The following is an 18,894-nucleotide window of genomic DNA, read 5'->3' as shown; positions in this document are numbered from 1 at the left end:
ACATTCCAGGTCGAGGCACTCCCCAAGTCCCCAGATTAGCTCATGCCGTCCCTGCTGACTGGATAGGAACTCTCTACTCCACCCGGGCTGGAATTTCCACCATCCTTCACTCCTGGAATCCTGCCCTGAGCACCTTCCAGAAATCTGTTACCAAGAAAGCATCTGTCACACATACCTCTCCCAGCCCAGTTACTCCGGCTCGAGTAAAGGCCACGCTCACCTATGTGTCCCCATTCAGATGCCACCACAATTTCCTCCACTTGGGTGCTCCCTGCTCTTCACACAGGACAGAGCCGAGGAGAGAGAAAAGAGGTCCCAGATGTGCTCTGAGAACAGAGGAGGCCGTCACCTCCCTTGAGCTGCAGGTAAGACCTCTATTAATGTAACACAAAATGGCATTCGAGGTTTCTTTCAGTTCTTTTTCTTCATTTTTCTTTTTTTAAAGTAATTTTTTAATGTTAGGTTACACAACTAACAGGGTTTAGACCCCTAGAAAGTTAAAATATTTCAGTTAAAGCTAAACTCTTTTTTTTTTTAAATTTTTTTTTCAACGTTTATTTATTTTTGGGACGGAGAGAGACAGAGCATGAACGGGGGAGGGGCAGAGAGAGAGGGAGACACAGAATCGGAAACAGGCTCCAGGCTCCGAGCCATCAGCCCAGAGCCTGACGCGGGGCTCGAACTCACGAACTGTGAGATCGTGACCTGGCTGAAATCGGACGCTTAACCGACTGCGCCACCCAGGCGCCCCTCAAAGCTAAACTCCTCTTTGATCACCCCCCATCACCCTTCCCATTCCCTGACCCCCTCCACACACACACACACCATTCCAAAGGCAACCATTGCTGCCAATTTGAAATTCATGCTTCTAGATTTTTCCTATGGATGTATATGTGATAAACACCACACACACACACACACACACACACACACACACACACCCCTAATGAATATGTGGCATCTATTTGTGGAAAAAAATCTTTCCAAAGATGGAATCATACCGTATTTATCCTGTGGCTTTTTTCTCCGCTCTGTTCTGGGCTCCTGAATTCAATTCACAGATAAGAGATCGTATTCACTCTGATGGGGCTGCACCACGCGACTGGCCCTTATAGACAGCAGATTGCTTTAGAGGCACTCTCAGAAGCTCCTCTATCTAATCCCCTCGAAGCCTACGTCTCCTTTCCCCCCACTCTCCTTCTTTCCACCTCCCCGGCACGTACGCCCCCCAGAGAGAAGGTCCTAATTCCTCAGACGCCCCAGGACGGTTCCTCTTCGGAGGTTGTAGCACCCTGCGCCCTCTGGTGGCCCCCGTGGGTAACTGCAGCGGCGCCTCCAACCCCCTCATCCATTCACCCCACGAACCGGTTCTGGAAGCCCTGCCCACCCACCACCTAGGCGTGAACCTTCCCGCGCCTGCCCTGGGGGCCCGGTGGCGGATTAGCTGATCTCCGCTCTGGAAAGGCTCCTCGTGGAATGTGAGCGCCCTTGTGACCTGCCAGAAGAATGTACACGTTTGACGAGCCCCGGAGGGCAGCTCTTTGTGGGAAACTCGTGGTCCTCGTGCAGCGCCTTTGGAAGGCAATGAACTGGACGATCTCTCTCTGAGCACGTTGTAGTTCACTGCTGGGAGCGGATTCTGCAGGTATTGCCAGTGTTTGCGGCCGCAGCAAACGACAGGGGCCCAGCAACGGGGGTGGGCCAAATTCGTCCTGGGGCGGTCGGGTAATGGAACCCCTGTAGGCCTGTCCTTCTCCAGCCTGGGACTCTGTCCCCCCCTCAGGGTGCCTCTGCTGGCTGCTCCCACTCCGAAGCCTGCCCGCACTTGCCACTCCGGGTTCCCCTCGCCCTCTTTTTTTTCCTACGGACTAACACACTAACTAATGTCCTCACTTCCTACATTTATCCTCCCTTTGCTTCACTAGAAGGTCAGCTCTCCAAAGACCAGGGCTTCGTCTGTCTCCTCTGTTCAATTTTATGTCCCAAGCATCTCTCCCAGTGCCTGACATTGTTGGTGTAACCGAATGAGGGAACGAGGGCCCCGTGGGCCCCCAAGCCGAACACGGAGACCGGGTTTGCAGTGAAGACAATTTGAATTTGCAAGGCCACCTAACGGGGAGATGGGGGTGGGGGTGGGATCTCAAATCTGCCTGCCCTGAAAAAGGGGTCTTGAGGCTTTCCCGGATTTTAGGGAGAGCATGCACCAATGTGATTGGAAGCTACAAAGGGGGAGGTAAAGTTGAGGGCGTTGTTGATCCGCGCAGGCGCAGTCCATCAGGACGCTCCTTAGGTCGCGGGCCGCTCAGCGCGGGGAAAGCCACTTACACAAATGTCTTGTGAGTTGCGCATCAGAGAGAGTTCATCTATGAGAGGCGGTGACAAGGCCCCATGGTATATTCCCTAGGCTAATTGCCCTTTAGAAGCAGGCAGTCTGTTGTGGAAAGAAACAGGCTTTGGGTTACAGTTCACTTCCCTCTAGCTACTCTGAACGCAGGACAATAACTTAGCCTTGTTTTCAGATCAGAAGCGGAGACTTTATTGGAAAGCGCCGATTTCACTGGCACTTAATAAAGTTGCTCAGTGACTGAAGCCACTGAATGAGGGTCTGGATGTGCAGGCTATAGCAAGATCTCTGAGATACTTGGTAGAAAAGGCAAGCCTCAGAAAGCAGTCGGCCGTATGCCCCAGTCTGTAAAGAATGCGGGTGGGACGTTTTCCCGTAAACCTAAAATTGCTCCCGCAAAAGATACTACCAGTCTTTTTTTTTTTTTTTTAAGTTTACGTATTTATTTTGAGAGGAAGAGAGTGGGGAGGGGCAGAGAAGGAGAGACAGAATCTCAAGTAGGCTCCACACTGTCAGCACAGAGCCCAACAGGGGGTCGAACTCGCCAACCGTGATGATCGTGACCTGAGCCGAAGTCGGAAGCACAACTGACTGAGCCACCCAGGTGCCCCGATAGTAGTAAGTCTTTTTTTTTTTTAAGTTTGTTTATTTTTGAGAGAGAGGGAGAGCGCGTGCACGCATGCGTGGGGGGAGGGGCAGAGAGAGAGGAAGACACAGAATCCGAAGCAGGAGCCAGGCTCTGAGCTGTCAGCACAGAGCCCGACTCCGGGCTCAATCTCACAAACCACGAGATCATGACCTGAGCTGAAGTCGGGTGCTAAACTGACTGAGCCACCCAGGCGCCCCAATAACAGTCTTAATTAAACAACCGAGGCTGTAAAAATATCTGGAGTTGACAAGGAAAGGGAGAATATTTTGGTTGGGGTTCATCCATTCGTGCACGTGAAAGAGGGGCTTCAGTTGTCTCCGTCCTGACCTCAGACTTTTCACTAGGGTTCTTTCCAGCTGGTCTCTGCCTGGTGGGCAGAGCATCCCCTGCTGGGAACAGAAACTGTCCCCTCCAGCCACAAGGACACCCTGAGCTAGCAGGAGGAGGAGCGATTTGACCTTCACTGCCCACCTGCAGGGACCCACCCCCTTTGTCCCGCACCTTCCTTATATAGACCTGGAAGTATTTTCGGCACTTTGGAAACTGTCTCTGACACAGTAGTCCTCTGTCTTTCCGGTGTTGGCCTTGCTGAAATCGATTCCTTTCTTGTTTCACCTCTACTCGTCTCTCTGCCTCTGGATTTTATCAACAGCCCGTGTGGCAGAACCGGATATGTTTTGCACCCCCGTGCCCTGGCTACATATGCAACAAACATTTATTAAGCTCCCAATGTATAGTGGTTATATTAGAAACAGATATCTGGAAAGGTTTCTTTGGAGGAGGTAACATTTGAGATTGGCTTTGAAATTACAGATAGGGTTGTGCCAGAGATGGGACAGAAAGGGTATTCTAATAGAAGAATTCATATGGAAATTTTGGTGGCTTCGATGTACTATAAATACTTAGAGAATGGTAAGCAGTTCTGGCTACATATAAGAAAGAGCAAGTGATAAAATTGTCAAGGTTTATTGGTCCCAGCTGAGAAGGGACAGAAATGTGAGGCATGGGCATTTTTCTTAATTTAGCGAGCAAGAGGGAGTCCTTGAGGGTTGATAATATAGACATTTTTAAATTTCTTTTTTACATTTATTTATTTTTGAGAGACAGAGCACAAGCGGGGGAGGGGCAGAGAGAGAGAGAGAGAGAGAGAGAGAGAGGGACAGAATCAGAAACAGGCTCCAGGCTCTGAGCCATCAGCCCAGAGCCCGACGCGGGGCTCGAACTCACAGACCACGAGATCGTGACCTGAGCGGAAGTCGGACGCTTAAACCGACTGAGCCACCCAGGTGCCCCTGAAGATATTTTTAAATGGAAAACAAAAAGACCCTAAGAGGCCCGGGTGAGGTGGCAGGAAGTGAAACCACACCAGCAGGGATGCGGATCCAACTGAAGGGAGAATGGTTGGAGTCAGAAAGGAGCATCAGAGGAGGGGACAGGAGCAGCGTCCCGGTGGAGGCCCCCCCAGGAAGCACATTCTTGTGTCCTCGCAACCCAAATGGTTCCTTAGCCCCTGCCAGCCGAGAGGGAGGGGGTCTGCTCACCTCTCCTCCCAAGCTTTTGCCTGGAGAGTGGTTGCTCTCTTGAGCAATTGAATGTCTCCAAGAACACGGCAGAAAGCAGGTCAGAATTCCCAGCAGAAGTCAACAGGCAATGAACAAATGTACAAGCCCCAAGCCCTGGGCCATACGTTCCCCACCCCACCCGGCCCCACCCCCCACTCCAGCCACCGGCCGCGGGAGTTGGGTTCGAATATGACCTCACGCTTACCAGCCAGGACACCTTGAGCCAGTCGCTGAACCTCTTTGGAGTCTCAGCTTCCCCACCTGTAAAGTAGGAAATGAAAGCATTGCCTGCCCGCGACCTAGGATTCCTGAAAGGTTTCATCAGATATGAACAACTGCAATATGGCAAAGCGGTTATTTGTCGGTCGTTGTTTTGCCGCGGCTCTTGACTTCTCGGGGCCTCTGTTAACTCATCTGTAAAGTGGGATTGCGATAGTAGCCCCCCCCCAAAAAAAGGCTGTGAAGATTTCTGCCCCAGGAGGAGGGCGCTGTTAACACCCCCACTTCCCAAGTGACTTGCTTAAACTCCACTATTCCCGCCAGGAGTTTGGGCTCCAGGGAGCCCTGCCCCTGGAGTGACAGGAATTACGGTGGCCCTGGGGCAAGGCCAGAGGCAGCCTGGGCAGGTCTTCTGCCTTCTCGGGGTCAACCCTCGTAAAATGTGGATGGCGGGAAGCGCCCGAGAAGGTGAGCCCTTTGCTGCGCCCGCGGGGTCATCGGGATCTTCAGGATCCGGGTGGCCGGGCCGGGCTCCAGACACACAGTAGGCTCTTGGTGCAGCCGACAGCCCCGCCCCCCGCCCCTCCCCCTCCGCTGGGCTGGGCGGGGCAGGTTAATACTAACCCGGCCGCCTCCGCCCCTCCCAGGCAGAGTCACTTGGGACCGGGACCTGCAGGTAAGCCGGCAGAAACTGGGCGGCTCGGGCCTCTGAGGGCACGGCTGCCTCTACCGAGGGCCGGCTGACACGGGGCCCTGAGCAGGGGGGGGGGGGGGGGGGGCACTTATCTGGGGGACAGCCAGTGGCCTGTAGCTTCCCCCCCCCCCTCCCGCCCAGTTTCAGACTCCTGGGTTGGAGGCCAGAGGGATAGGAGGGACGAAGGGCCTTTCCCTCTGCGGTCCGTCAGAGCCGGGAGCCCAGCTGGGACGCCCGGTGGACTCCAGCCCCCTCCTCCCCGGGCCAAAAGACTGGGCCCCCCCCACCGACCTCTGCCCGGCTGCATGAACACGCCGCTGGGGAAGTCTAGACGGCCATTCCTGCCAGGTTGCGCTGGAGCCTCACCAGCCTGGCAGGAGGGCTGGGGGTTGGGATGAGCACGGAGGGGAGGCTGCTTGACCAAGGTCAGCCTCGTGGGAGGCCCCGGAGGAGGAGGAGGAGGAGGAGGAGGAGGAGGAGGAGGAAGGGAGCTGGAAGTCTCTGCCAGCCGGCCTGCTGGGCTTCCATTATCTCCTCCCTTCCTCCCTGTCAGCCAAGACCCGCAGAACAGGCCCATCCCCGCCCCCTTTCTTAGATGGAGAAACCAGGCCCCAGAGAGGGTGAGCAGCTGGCCTGAGGACACACAGCGGGTGAGCACAGGCCTGGACGCCCACCACAACCTGAGATGGGGGGGATGGGGGGGGCCACGGTGTGAGCAAGCACTGCCTCCTCTCTGGGCCTCGGTTTCCCCGCATCTGTGAGATGGGAACATTGAGTTGGAGAGGGCCCAGGGACTCCAAGATGATGAGAGGCGGAGAAGGCCCCTTGATACATGTGGACGTGAGTGAGGGGGTGAGGGCGGTGGCTGAGCCAGGCCAGGGTTCCAGCACACCCTGCTACTCCCCTACCTCCATCGCCTCCCCTCCCGCCCCCTGCGCTCTCCGCCCCACCTCCTCCTTTTGCCCCGCCTCTGTCTCTCCGTCTCTCTTTCTGCCCATTTTGGCTTCTGGCTTTGGTTCTTTCTCTCCCTGCTCTGTCCTCTCAAAGCCATCCTGCTCCAGCCCGGACAACCTCCCCACCTCTCTCATGAGGGCGGGCCGGGCCCCAGGCAGGGGTCACCGAGGACTCTGGGACAACACTGACTCAGACCCCTGTCCAGGAGCGGGTGTAGACCGTGCCCACACTGCCAGCTGGCATGGCCCAGGCCAGCCAGGTCGACTCAACCCGCATGGCTGAGGCAGGCTGTCGACCCAGCCCTTGGCAAACCAGGTGGCCACCTTGGCACTGAGAGAGAGACAGGGCCCTGCTCACACAAAGATTATACTACAGTGGGAGAGGTCGGCACTCAAAAGATAAGACACAGATAAATCGTCACAACTGAACTGAGGAGGGAACAAAGCAGAGAGCCGGGGAGGGTTCGGGACCAGAGCCTCCCGATGGTCAAGGTCGGACAGGGCCTTTCCCTCCTGGTGGGGCAGAGGGTGGCCCAGCCACACACTGAGGGTACACTGGCCCTCCACCCCCACCCCCTGCACCCCCTGGGCCTAGGACTCTCAGCTTCCACTGCAAAACTTTGAAGGAAAGAGACCTCTTTGGGGGCGGGGGGGGGGGGGTGCTGTCCTGGCTTCTGTACCTGTGTGCCCACGTGTCATGGAGCGGACTGAGCCTGAAGAGTCTCATTCAAAGCCTTGGGGTTCTGTTCTCCCACAGTCGCTGATGGGGCCCCAGGAAGTATCTAGGCCTTGGAGTCTGTCTCAGGTTCTCCCAGGCCGGCACCCCGTTTCTCCCCGGCCCGGCCCACGCGGTGGGGAGGCCCGGGGGTGAGTGGAAAGGGATCCTGCCCAGTGTGGCCCCTGCCACATCTTCACGATCCCCCTGCCTCCGGGGCTCTCTGCTCAGGCCGTGACGGTCAGACGTGCCTCGGTTCAAACCCCAGCTCCCAGCTGACCCCGCTGGGTGACCCCGGGCCCATTACTTTGCTCTTCTGAGCCACGGTTAACTCATTTATGAAATGGGGGTGATCATCCTGCCTACCTCGGGATTGTGGAGAGGATTTGATGGAGAGTGTGTGTAAAGCGCTTGGCCAGTAGATGATGGCTGTTGTTACAGTTCTCATTACTGTTATCATTACTGTCTCTTTTTGCCTGGATTCCTCCACCAGCTTCCTGATAATTCACCTATTTGGCAGGTCTCGTTCCTACGCCTGCCCCGGCCCCACATTACTCTCTTCACAACAGCCAGCGTGATTATGGTAAAACGAAATTTACAGCCGGTCCTCCCTCTGCCCAGGAAGGGAGACTTGGGCTCAGAGAAACCACCTAAACTCTTGCCTCCAGGGCCCTGTGTGACCTGCCCATCTCCTCCCACGCTGGCCTCCTGGTTCTCCCAACACCAAGAGCTGTTTCTGGGACCTGGCAGGTGAGGCCCCACCCCAGGGCCTTTGCACTTGCTGTTCCCGCCCCCTGCACTGCTCTCCCCTGGCAGCGCTCACTCTCACATTTCCTTCACGTTCCCCCTGACAATCCCGGATAGGAATGCCGCCCTCCCAGCTCTGCTCCCCTCCCACAGCCCTCATCACTGCTGACTTGCTCAGTGTTTCACAGCAAGTGCCCAGTAAATACTGGTTGAATGAATGCACCCGCACTGCAAGGCCACTATAAGAAAAAGAGAGAAGAGAGATAAGGACTTTTAAGAAATTCCCCAGCATACTCCCTCTGAGCCACTCCTTAGTACTCTGAAACCACAGGGTACTCTGCACGTGCAGTTCCCTCTGCCTAGGACATTCTCCCCCACTCCGCCCCTGACTCGTTTCAGTGATGGCCACATCCCCCATCAGTGTCTCCCAGGTCCAGGAGCATGTGGCACTCGGTATGTGCTGCAAGTAGGCCAGGGCAGGAGAGCCACGCAGGAGATGGGTTAGGCTGGGCCATTCCACCATCATAACTGCTTTCTAGCCAAGAGAAGAGACTTGTGGCACCAAGTCACTTCCCTCAAATTACAGAACCCAGAGAACTCGGCTCTGGGGTGTAGGGATTCAGTCTTTCAGTGCATAGAACCTAGTGCACATGAATGAAATTCAGCCTCCTTACCTGCCTATCTGCCCTCATCTCCCCATCAAGCCCACTGCTCCAGCCGCACTGGCCCAGGCTCGTTCCTGCCCCAGGACATTTGCACAAGCCGTTCCCTCTGCCTATATTTTCTTTGGGTTTCTATATTCTTTTTTTTTTTTTAACACATTTTTTTCTTTAAATCCAAGAATTTCGTGATTTTTGCACTTAATGGGAAAACTGATATATCTGATTTTATACCTGTTACATATATTTAATTTTTTTTTTTTTAATTTAAATCCAAGTGAGTCAACACAGCGTGGTCATGTTTTCAGGAATAGAATTTTGTGATTTTACACTTAATATTCTACTTTTCATTTAAAAACTGTTTAAATATTTGATCCGGCTGGAATTTCAGGCGTCGGGAATAGGAAGTAAGAAAGAGATCTAGCTTTATTTCTTTTTCCCAAAGGAGTACCGTAGCAAGTCAGATTTTCTGACTGGTTCTATGCAGGAAAACCACAGGTGTGAATGAACATGTAGCTGGACAGCTTGCTGAAGTCTCTCATTATTTTAGTAGCTTTTCAGAGGACACAAGTAACCGTCTTTCCTTAGCAAATCCACCTCCTCCCTTTAATTATTGACCTCTTCCTCTTTATTAGAAATATCGTTTATTGCCTCCCCTATATCCTTTGTTTATTTTACACTGCCTTCTGCGGTCAAGGCCTAGAGCACTGAATCAACACCGCACCGTTGACCGTTGACTGTTTCTGTCCGTTTCTCCTGGCGTGTCTGAGACTCTGGGGGGAATGTTACTCAGAATACAGACGTTTGCTACTGTTTTGACTCCGCTATGGAGTGCGGTACCTATCAATATGAAATGACTCAGCGGCTTAATTTATACCCTTGGCATCAAATCCCATATTAAGGCTCTTTGTTTTCTCTCTCTCTCTCTTTCTCCCTCCATTCATCCATCTCTTTGCATTTCTCTGGAAGATGTTTGCCCCCAAGTTTACTCGTAACTTGCCAATGCCTCTTTAAGGTGTATTTCAACAACTAATGTTTGGTTTTGGTTTTTGATCAAATCCCCATTAGGGCAAGACCTGAGCTTCTGAGTTGGGACACTCAGAATAAAGGAGATAAATGTTAGTTTCTGGCTACTATAACCAGTCTGATATATCCTTGAACATCTATGTCTGTCCGCTTGGCCAGTGTTTTGCTATAAATAATGTGAGTAGCTTAAACAAGATGAAAGCTTACTTACAATGTAAACAACACTGAACAAACAAAATAGTTCAGTCGCAGGCAGAACAGGACTGGTTCTGCAGCTTTGTGCCACAAAGTCTTGAAGTCTAGTCTCCCTCTAGCCCCCACACCATCCCTCTTGGCGCAAAACAGCTGCTGGAGTTCTGGGCATCACACCCGAATTCCAGACAGCAGGATGGAGGAAGAGCGGGAAGGTACACCCCCTCATCTTTAAGGAGACTTCTCAAAGTCCTCACAGCCTCATCAGTCTGGCCTCGATTAGATGGCCATGCACCACTGCAAGGGAGGCTGGGAAGTATACTCTTGTAGCTTTTTGTTTTTTAATTTCTAACGTTTATTTATTTTTGAGAGAGAGACAGAGAGTGAGCAGGGGAGGGGCAGAGAGAGAGGGAGACCCAGAATCCGAAGCAGGCTCCAGGCTCGGAGCTGTCAGCACACAGCCCGACGCGGGGCTCGAACTCACGGAGTGTGAGATCATGACCTGAGCCAAAGTCGGACGCTTAACCGACTGAGCCACCCAGGCGCCCCTGTACTCTTGTAGCTTGGTGGCTGTTTGCCCAACCGAAAATCTGGTCTCTGTAACAACAAAAGAAAGGAAGAGGGACTCATGGGAGGCAGCAGCCATTTGCCTTGGAGTATCATTCAACCTCTCCCTGTTTGTCCTTCCATATCGGTTCACCGATCGTGGACAGAATTCTGCCTGAGTTGGTGTAGGGCAGCTTTGTCGCAGTGAGATCCTGCCCGTCCTGGACCACATTCTGGTCTCAGGTGGCAGTGAGCGGCCGAGAAGCTGGGCACAACAGACCTGTGAGAGAGGTCCTCTCCAGGCGACAGCTGCCTGGAGCTTCTCTCCGTGGGTCCTCTGCCTCAGGCCTCCAGAAAGGAGGTGGTGGGGTGAGGTGGAAAGCAGGTCGGACTGCCCTCTGCTCCAGGATTGGCTTCCCTCACTGGAGGAAGGAAGAAGAGAGTTCATCTGGGGCCCGAGAGTCAGATCTGTGTGTGGGAACCCGGAAAGGAGCCGCTGAGGTGTGGGGAATTTCCCCGGGGGAGGCATGGCCACAGAGACGCTTCTGCCCCCTTCTAGAAGAACAAGAAAGACTGACATGTGAAGGGGGAGGGCCTGAGGGATCAGGCCTGGGTTCCCAAGGGGGTTAGGAGGCCAAGTGCTGCAGGGCACCAGCTCCAAATCCCACCTCCCCGGACCCCGCCCATCCGCAAAAGGAGGTGACTGGCCCAGTCAACATTGCTCTCCGAAATGGTGCCTATGCCCTTACTGGGCCCCAGGCACTGTTTAAGACGCAGTAACTCATTAACATATTGGGGCGCCTGGGTGGCGCAGTCGGTTAAGCGTCCGACTTCAGCCAGGTCACGATCTCGCGGTCCGTGAGTTCGAGCCCCGCGTCAGGCTCTGGGCTGATGGCTCAGAGCCTGGAGCCTGTTTCCGATTCTGTGTCTCCCTGGCTCTCTGCCCCTCCCCCGTTCATGCTCTGTCTCTCTCTGTCCCAAAAATAAATAAACGTTGAAAAAAAAAATTTAAAAAAAAAAAAAACATATTTGCATCTCATTCCAACGAGGAGGTCGGGACGGTCACTGTCCTCGATTCCCTTTTTTTTTTCTTTTCTCTTTTTCTTTCCTTTCCTTTTTCTTTGAAGAGGGTGCTTGGTTTGTTGTTGGCTTGCTTTGGTGCAACAGCTGTGCGATTCAATGTGTCAAACTTCCCTCTGGCGGCCTCTGGAATGACGAGCCGCTGTTAGGGAGGCTTCCCCCTCTGGAAAGGTTAGCCATCAAAGAATGCGCCCGTTTTCCTATCACCGAGAGCCAACTTGTTCAGGAGAAGGGGAAAGATCAGGAAACACCTGGGCTCCACGGCACTGTCTCGTCGCCGATGGCGACCCTGACGTCTCGCTCACCTGATGTTTCTCTCCGGCAGCCCCGCCGCAGGCCGATCCGGGAGGTGGCGGCTTCGTTCGGCACGGGGCGGACATCGCCATGCCCCTCCTGATACACCTGCTGGTCTGCACCTTCGGGCTGGGCTCCTGGGTGGCCATCAACGGGCTCTGGGTCGAGCTGCCCCTGCTGGTGACGGAGCTGCCCGAGGGGTGGTATCTCCCCTCCTACCTCACGGTGATCATCCAGCTGGCCAACATCGGCCCCCTCCTGGTCACCCTGCTCCATCACTTCCAGCCTGGCTGCCTCTCGGAGGTGCCCATCATCTTTACCGTGCTGGGCGTGGGCACCGTCACCTGTACCCTCTTCGCCTTCCTCTGGAATGTCACTCCCTGGGTGCTGGACGGCCCCCACAGCATCGCCTTCATGGTCCTCACCTTCTTCCTGGCCCTCGTGGACTGCACCTCGTCGGTCACCTTCCTGCCCTTCATGAGCCGGCTGCCCGCCCACTACCTCACCACCTTCTTCGTGGGCGAAGGGCTCAGCGGCCTCCTGCCTGCGCTGGTGGCTCTTGCCCAGGGCTCGGGTCTCACTACCTGTGTCAATGTCACTAAGCCGTTAGAAACCACCCCAAGCGCCGAGACCACCAGGAAGACTGTCTTCCCCCAGGTACCCATTTCCCATGGCCGCGCTCTGTGACTGATCACAGACCGGGCCGCGCGGGGGGCTCGTGCTTCCTAGATGCTGGGCAGACCGCTGTCCTTGACCCGGCTGCGCTTTCGCATCACCTGCCCCCGGGGGAGCTCACTTTCAGAGCGTGTTGCGTTTCCAGCTTGCAAAATCGGGACTGTGAACGTGTATTTCCTCACAATTCCCCGGGTGATGCTAAGGTACGGCCAGGGCCAAGAACCGTAGGCTTTAGCCACGGCTTCGTGTTGTTTCACATGTCAGACTTTGTTTCCCCCTGGGTCTTAGACACCTCACACGCACCCGGTGTTGCCCAAACCACAGCAGTTCATCACCGGGCGCAGACCAGTGGCCCCAGGCGGCCGTATCCTGCAAGCGTTTGACTTTGACTGTTTGACTTGGTTGAAGACATTTAAACGTTTGAAATGTCCCACGCGTAAATCTAGATGTCCATAGGTTATCTCTCGAAAAGCGATTTGGCCGTGGGGCGCCAGGCGGGCTCAGTCGGTAGGGCACACGACTCCTGATCTCCGGGTTGTGAGTTCGAGCCCCACGCTGGGCCTGGAGAGGACTTAAAAGCTTTAAAAGAAAAAGCGAGGGAGGGATTGGGCCACACCAGGCCACCTTCCCACAGGGCGACTTTGGGTGACGCTGCCCCTCCTCAGAACACATCTGTGGCTGGCAGCCCTTGGCAGGCGGTAGTGTGGGAAAAGGTGGAGCTCCTAAGTCAGAATCAAGTGGACTCACGTGGACTGGTTTTGTCACGCACTCCCTATGGCCCTCGGGTAACACAGACCGTTCTGACCCAGGCAAAGGGCTGGTCCCCAGGGAGCCGTCAGACCTCGTGAGCATTTATTATCATTACCTTAGGAGTTATGTGTTATGTCATTCATCCCTTATTAACAATGCATGCTATTTATTGTACATTATTATTAACATTGTTGTTACCGGTGCCCTGACATCCCCCGCGGACCCGGCTGAGCCTTGTTGTGTCTTTCCCCCAGGGAGCTAACAGCACTTTTGCGTCTGACCTTGCCGGGACGGCACATTCCGCGGTCCATCTGGAAAGTCGCCACCTGCCGGCCAACTTCTCGCCTTTGGTCTTCTTCCTCCTCCTCTCCTTCATGATGGCCTGCTGCCTGGCCGCTTTCTTTGTCCTCCAGCGGCAGCCCAGACCCAGGGAATCTTCCATAGAAGACCTCCTCACCTCCCAGGTCACCCTCCACTCCATCCGGCCACGGGAAGGGGAGGACCCGGGCCCCCCAGGGCCAAGGGACAACAGCAAGGCCCAGGGGCATCCAGAGGAGAAAACGGCCCCCCACCACCCCGCCCACCTGACCTTCATCTACATCCTGGTGGCCTTTGTAAACGCGCTCACCAACGGCGTGCTGCCCTCCGTGCAGACCTACTCCTGCCTGTCCTACGGCCCCATCGCCTACCACCTGTCCGCCACCCTCAGCTCCATGGCCAACCCTCTTGCCTGCTTCCTCTCCATGTTCCTGCCGCACAGGTCCGTCCCACCTGCTCCTGGGGAACTCTTGTGGGGGCAGATTTCGTTCCAGAAGTCAGGATTCCAAACCCCACCTATCAGGCTCTACGTGTAGCGGCTAAGAACACGGTTTCTAGGGCTTGACTGCCTGGGTTCAGATCCCAACTCCGTCACGTCCTAGCTTCTGTGATCCTGGATAAGTCACTCCGCTTCCCTGTGCCTCAAGGGTACTTATCTGGAAAATGGGGGTGATAATAGTTCTACCTCCTCCGGTGGCCGGGAGCATAAGACAAGCTAACTTTGTAAAGATTTTAGAGCAGTGTCTGCACGTGCCAGGTCCAATGTAAGTGCTGACTTGCCTTGACATTGGCCCTTGAGAAGGAATGGGCAGGCAGGAGCTGAGGTTCCCATGTACAAATAGAAGCCCCGGGGCTCAGAGAAAGGGTCTAATTCCCAGGATTTCAGCCCTGTTCTCCTGCCTCCAGCTCCTGCTGGCTCCTTTACAGCTGCAGTTCTGGAAGAATGGCTAGGCAAATTGATAAAATGCAGATTAAGCCAGTCTAGATTGGGGCCTGAGATTGCCAAATTTAGCCAAGCAACCTCGGTGGTTCCACCGTGGGGGGTTCAGACGCCGGTAGGAGACACAGGCTTTGGAGTCAGGGAACTTCAGGGCCCCACAACCTCCCACCCACCACTCCGCCCTGGCCATCCTGGCGGTCCTCTCCGACCTGCTCACACCCACCTCCCTTGGCCCAGGAAGAAGGGAGAATGGGAATAGCGTCAGAAAAGGTCAGATTGCCAGAGAGCTGAGTGTCCTCCCTTAGGGCTTACAACTGTGGCGGGAGACTGGAGATTTCTGATGAAGCAGAAGCCACAGATCTGCGGGATGAGAGACACCCAGAACGTTAGAAATACCGAATCTGAAAGCCAGGGGCTCCAAGAATCTTCCAGCAGAAAGTGTCCTCAGAGGCAGGGGCGGACCCTCCGCTCTCACTCAGGACCACAGACGGTTCTTGGTGTCGTGAAGAGCATAGGCAGGGAGGTCGCAGGGGGGCGACCTCAAACGAAGGACAGTGTCCTCAGTTGTCACACCCGGAGCCTACCTGGAAGGCCACCAGGGCCTCTAGATCAGGCCAACCTCACGGTGTAGACCAGGGTAGGTGAAGCCGGAAGGGAAGGGGTCAGCTGAGGTCTCACAACACCCCCTGCTGTGCCAGTGCTGTGATCAAAGCCACCTTCTAGTCGGCCCGGCTTCCTGGCCGAGGTTGGGAATGTTGCAGAGGAAATGACAGCAGATAAAATACCGGGCGGGGCCCAGGGCCAGGCCCGGCACACTCTGCCCCACAGGCCCCCACAGGCCCCCACAGGCCTGCGACACTCACCTCCTAGGGGAGGAGACGGGCTCAGAGACCAGTCTTACAGCTCAAGTGGGACATGGGATCCGACTCAGGTCCCTGTAGCACCGGAGTCCATTCTGTTCCCCCTGCTATTAACGTTCAGGGTGACTTAGGCCAGTCTTGCCCCTCAGGAACCTCACTGACCCACTTGAGCCAGGTGGCCTGGAAGTTTCCACGTGGATCTGACCTCTAACCCCGGAGACGCTGACCCTCCTCCTCCCCCCCCCCCCCGGGGTGGAGGTGGCAGGGGTCAGGCTTGCCATCTCTTCCGTGCTTCTCCCCTACTCTGCCCTAGGTCTCTGCCATTCCTGGGTGTCCTCACAGTGCTCGGGACTGGCTTCGGGGCCTACAACATGGCCATGGCCGTGATGAGCCCCTGCCCCCTCATGCAGGGCCACTGGGGTGGAGAAGTCCTCATTGTAAGTACCTGGCCTGTGGAGCTGCTCCCCCCCCCCCCACCTCACCTAGCCAAGGCCCTTTCCACTGACCAAAGGCTTTGGGCCTGCTCCCCGAGGAAGCCCCAGGTGGGGTTGGGCAGGGGAGGGATGCCTCTCATTTGGGAACAGAGGCTTAGGAAGGTGAGGTGGCTGGTCCAAGGTGACAGTCCAGCCTCTCCCCTGAATGCCGCACCCTTCCTGCCATGTGGATGGCCATGCGTCTGTCAGCAGTGGCCTTCTCCCAGACGCCCTTGACTTGGTTATGGGGGGACATAAAAGCTATTGGGCTCTCCTTTGCCCTGGGCATGTGTGTCAACTCAGGGGGCCCCCTTAGCCCTAGAGGGTCGCCCCCAAAGGCTCTACTCAACTCGGAGGTTATTCCCTGGGGTTCCCTTAGGCCCGCTAGGTCGCCCTACAAGCACCCTTCTCCCCTGGGGCTCACCCCCAAAGCCCCCTTCACTCTGCATCTCCCCTGCCCTGTACCCACAGGTGGCCTCCTGGGTGCTGTTCATCGGCTGCCTGAGCTACGTCAAGGTGATGCTGGGCGTGATCCTGCGCGACCGCAGCCGCAGCGCCCTCTTGTGGTGTGGGGCGGCGGTGCAGCTGGGCTCCCTCCTCGGGGCTGTGCTCATGTTCCCGCTGGTCAACGTGTTCAGGCTCTTCTCGTCCGCTGACTTCTGCAGCCTGCAGTGCCCCACCTAGGACCCTTGGCGCGGTCCGTTACATGACCCTGACCCGCTCCCGTTGCTAACACTGGAAACCTGGGCAAGGCACGCAGCCCAGGCCACAGGGCAAGTGGCGGGGAGCCCGGGGGCAGAGCCCGAGTCCCTACACATCCACGCAGACTCCGCTCCGGAGCGGGGGAGAAAGCCACGGGCCTCCCACGGGGCCTGGAAATGCAAAGCACAGCCCTGCCCCCAATGCTGGGTCGCGGTGCCCGCAGTTCCGTTTCAGAACTCCCGCGGGCTCTTGAGCGACAGCGGATTTGCAGCACCCGGCCGGAGGCAGGCTCAGGGGTGTCCGAAGGGAAACCGCAGAGGGGGCGAGCCAGCCCTCACAAGCGGTGTGACGTCACTTATTTCTCTGTGCCTCAGTTTCCTAAAATGGGGACCATGATAAATAGCACCTACCTCACAGGCGGAGCACAGGGATAAAGGGAAGAAGCACCCAGCATTGGCCATTTCCTGACCTGACGCCCAAGGGAAGTTAAGTGCACATCAACACAAGGGAGAAGTGGCCAGGAGGGTTGAGAGACGACCCCTGCCCGGTATCCTTTTTCCTATTATTCTCACAGAGGAGCTTGTAAAAGGTCCCCTGGCTAATGGTGGGATCTTGGGGCATCTTGACTCCCCAGTTCCCAATGTGGATGGACACTGTGCCCCACACACCCCTTCCCGTCACCGCTCCTGACTCAAGAAGTCCGGCTTCTTGGAAAGCAAGGGACCTTCTGGGAGGCAGAGAGATGGGGGCGGTGGGGGCTATGCCAAACCTCTCAAGTGAGTCCCCTCCCCTCCCCCCTCCACCAAGGCTGAGAACTGGACCCGAGAACCCTGGGAAGCAGCTCTGTCAGCTGGGGAGGAGTGCATCAGCTACCCGATTATTATTTTGTTTTCTTTTTTCTTTTTTTAGAGAGACATTCCCTGCTTTTAAACTAAGATCAGCCCTCTAAAATCAATATAATCAGTTTTCAGTTCTAAGGTCAAGGCTAAGCTCAGAAACGAACAGAATCAAAGGCTTAGAGAATGTCCGGCCTTGGGACTTCTTTTCTTCAGTGGTTTGCTTGCTTGCCACCGGCCCTCCCTTTAATTTATTTTGAATAGATAATACAGTCGCATGTTTCAAAAGTCAGAAAATATAAAATGATGTTCAGCAAAAAAATCCCATCTCTCCTCTCCTTCATCTGCCCCGGTTCCCCTCAACGCACACACGCACACACGCACACACGCACACACGCACGTGCTTTATTTTCTTTTTCACTCTTACAGAGATTATGCAAATGCAAATACAGACTCTTTTTACAGAAAAAGTGCTAAACTACTGTGTACCTTGTACCTTTCACTCAACAATGAAAATGGAGAGAAGGTTCTGGTTCTTTCCTACGACCACATCATATCCCGTCGTGTGGGGGTACGAAATTTATTCAACCAGTCCTCCGTAGAAAGACATTTGAAGGTACTGGAGACAACATTTAAAACAAAATCTCCCACTGCGATGCCTGGGTGGCTCAGTGGGTTGAGGATCTGACTCTTGATTTCAGTTCAGGTCATGATCCCAGGGTCGTGGAATCGAGTCCCACCATTAGGCTCCATGCTGAGTGTGGAGCCTGCTTGAGATTCTCTCTCTCTCTCTCTCTCTCTCTCTGCCCCTCTCTCCCACCCATGCACGCTCTCTCGCTCTCTCTCCCTAAAATTGGAATTTTTTTTTTTATTTAAAAATCTCCCACCAATCAGAAAAGCTCTCCACAAAAGCGGCAGAGAAAGAAAACAGTTATATTACTGAATAAGCATTAAAACAGACTGGCGCACATCAGACAATCCGCTGAAGAGATTGCAAAGGCAGGAACCCCACTCTTTTATGACCTCCAGCAGATACGAGCCTACGACCTCCATGTTCTCAGACGATAACTAGTCCTCAAGGAAGGGTACTAGGTGGCCCCGTTTGTCACAATTCTTCCTGAATTCGCCTGGCAATTGGGCTAGCTGTCTTTATCTGCAGGAGAAAGAAATTCTTATCTTGGGGCACCTGGGTGGCTCAGTCGGTTGAGCGTCCGACTTCGGCTCAGGTCACGATCTCACAGTTTGTGAGTTCGAGCCCCTCGTCGGGCTCTGTGCTGACAGCTCAGAGCCTGGAGCCTGTTTCGGATTCTGTGTCTCCCTCTCTCTCTGCCCCTCCCCTGCTCTCTCTCTCTCAAAAAATGGACATTAAAAAAAAATTTTTTTTTAATTTCTATCTTTACAAGAGGAGACTTTTTGCAACCTGGAGCCCAACGCTGATGTTAGGTTCTTACCCTCCCACAGAGACTGGGTGATGGGACACTGACCTTCTGGATATGCTCTCCTATCCGTAAGAAAAGTGATCCTGAGTGGCAAAACTGACTAGAGGCTTATTCAGCTTTTTCAAAGACTTGAGTACACCTAAAAGGAGCAGGGAAAGAATTGCAAGTTTTCTAGAGTAAATGCTCTAAGGAAAGGGAGAGGGGGTGTCTCCCTCTTTGGC

The 18,894-nt window shown here is 54.8% G+C and overlaps 1 protein-coding gene across 1 annotated transcript; it reads left to right on the top strand.

Annotated features, from left to right (window-relative positions):
* The first annotated feature begins 5,919 nt into the window (after window positions 1–5,919).
* SLC52A3 (solute carrier family 52 member 3) lies at window positions 5,920–17,965 on the top strand. Its single transcript, XM_043602692.1, has 5 exons — window positions 5,920–6,118; window positions 11,712–12,337; window positions 13,360–13,865; window positions 15,537–15,660; window positions 16,168–17,965. The coding sequence occupies exons 2-5, from the start codon at window positions 11,771–11,773 to the stop codon at window positions 16,378–16,380; spliced, it is 1,410 nt and encodes a 469-aa protein (XP_043458627.1). The 5' UTR covers window positions 5,920–6,118; window positions 11,712–11,770; the 3' UTR covers window positions 16,381–17,965.
* Window positions 17,966–18,894: the final 929 nt, after the last annotated feature.

Source organism: Prionailurus bengalensis, chromosome A3 (assembly GCF_016509475.1).
Source record: "Prionailurus bengalensis isolate Pbe53 chromosome A3, Fcat_Pben_1.1_paternal_pri, whole genome shotgun sequence".
Taxonomy (NCBI): domain Eukaryota; kingdom Metazoa; phylum Chordata; class Mammalia; order Carnivora; family Felidae; genus Prionailurus; species Prionailurus bengalensis.
This window is presented reverse-complemented; position numbering and strand designations above follow the sequence as displayed.

Bases quoted from the DNA above. Each gene is read 5' to 3' on its own strand.
- SLC52A3 (XM_043602692.1), top strand. From the start codon at position 11,771: ATGCCCCTCCTGATACACCTGCTGGTCTGCACCTTCGGGCTGGGCTCC. The intron at 12,338-13,359 runs GTACCCATTTCC...TCTTTCCCCCAG, and splicing joins GGAAGACTGTCTTCCCCCAG to GGAGCTAACAGCACTTTTGC. The intron at 15,661-16,167 runs GTAAGTACCTGG...CTGTACCCACAG, and splicing joins GGGGTGGAGAAGTCCTCATT to GTGGCCTCCTGGGTGCTGTT.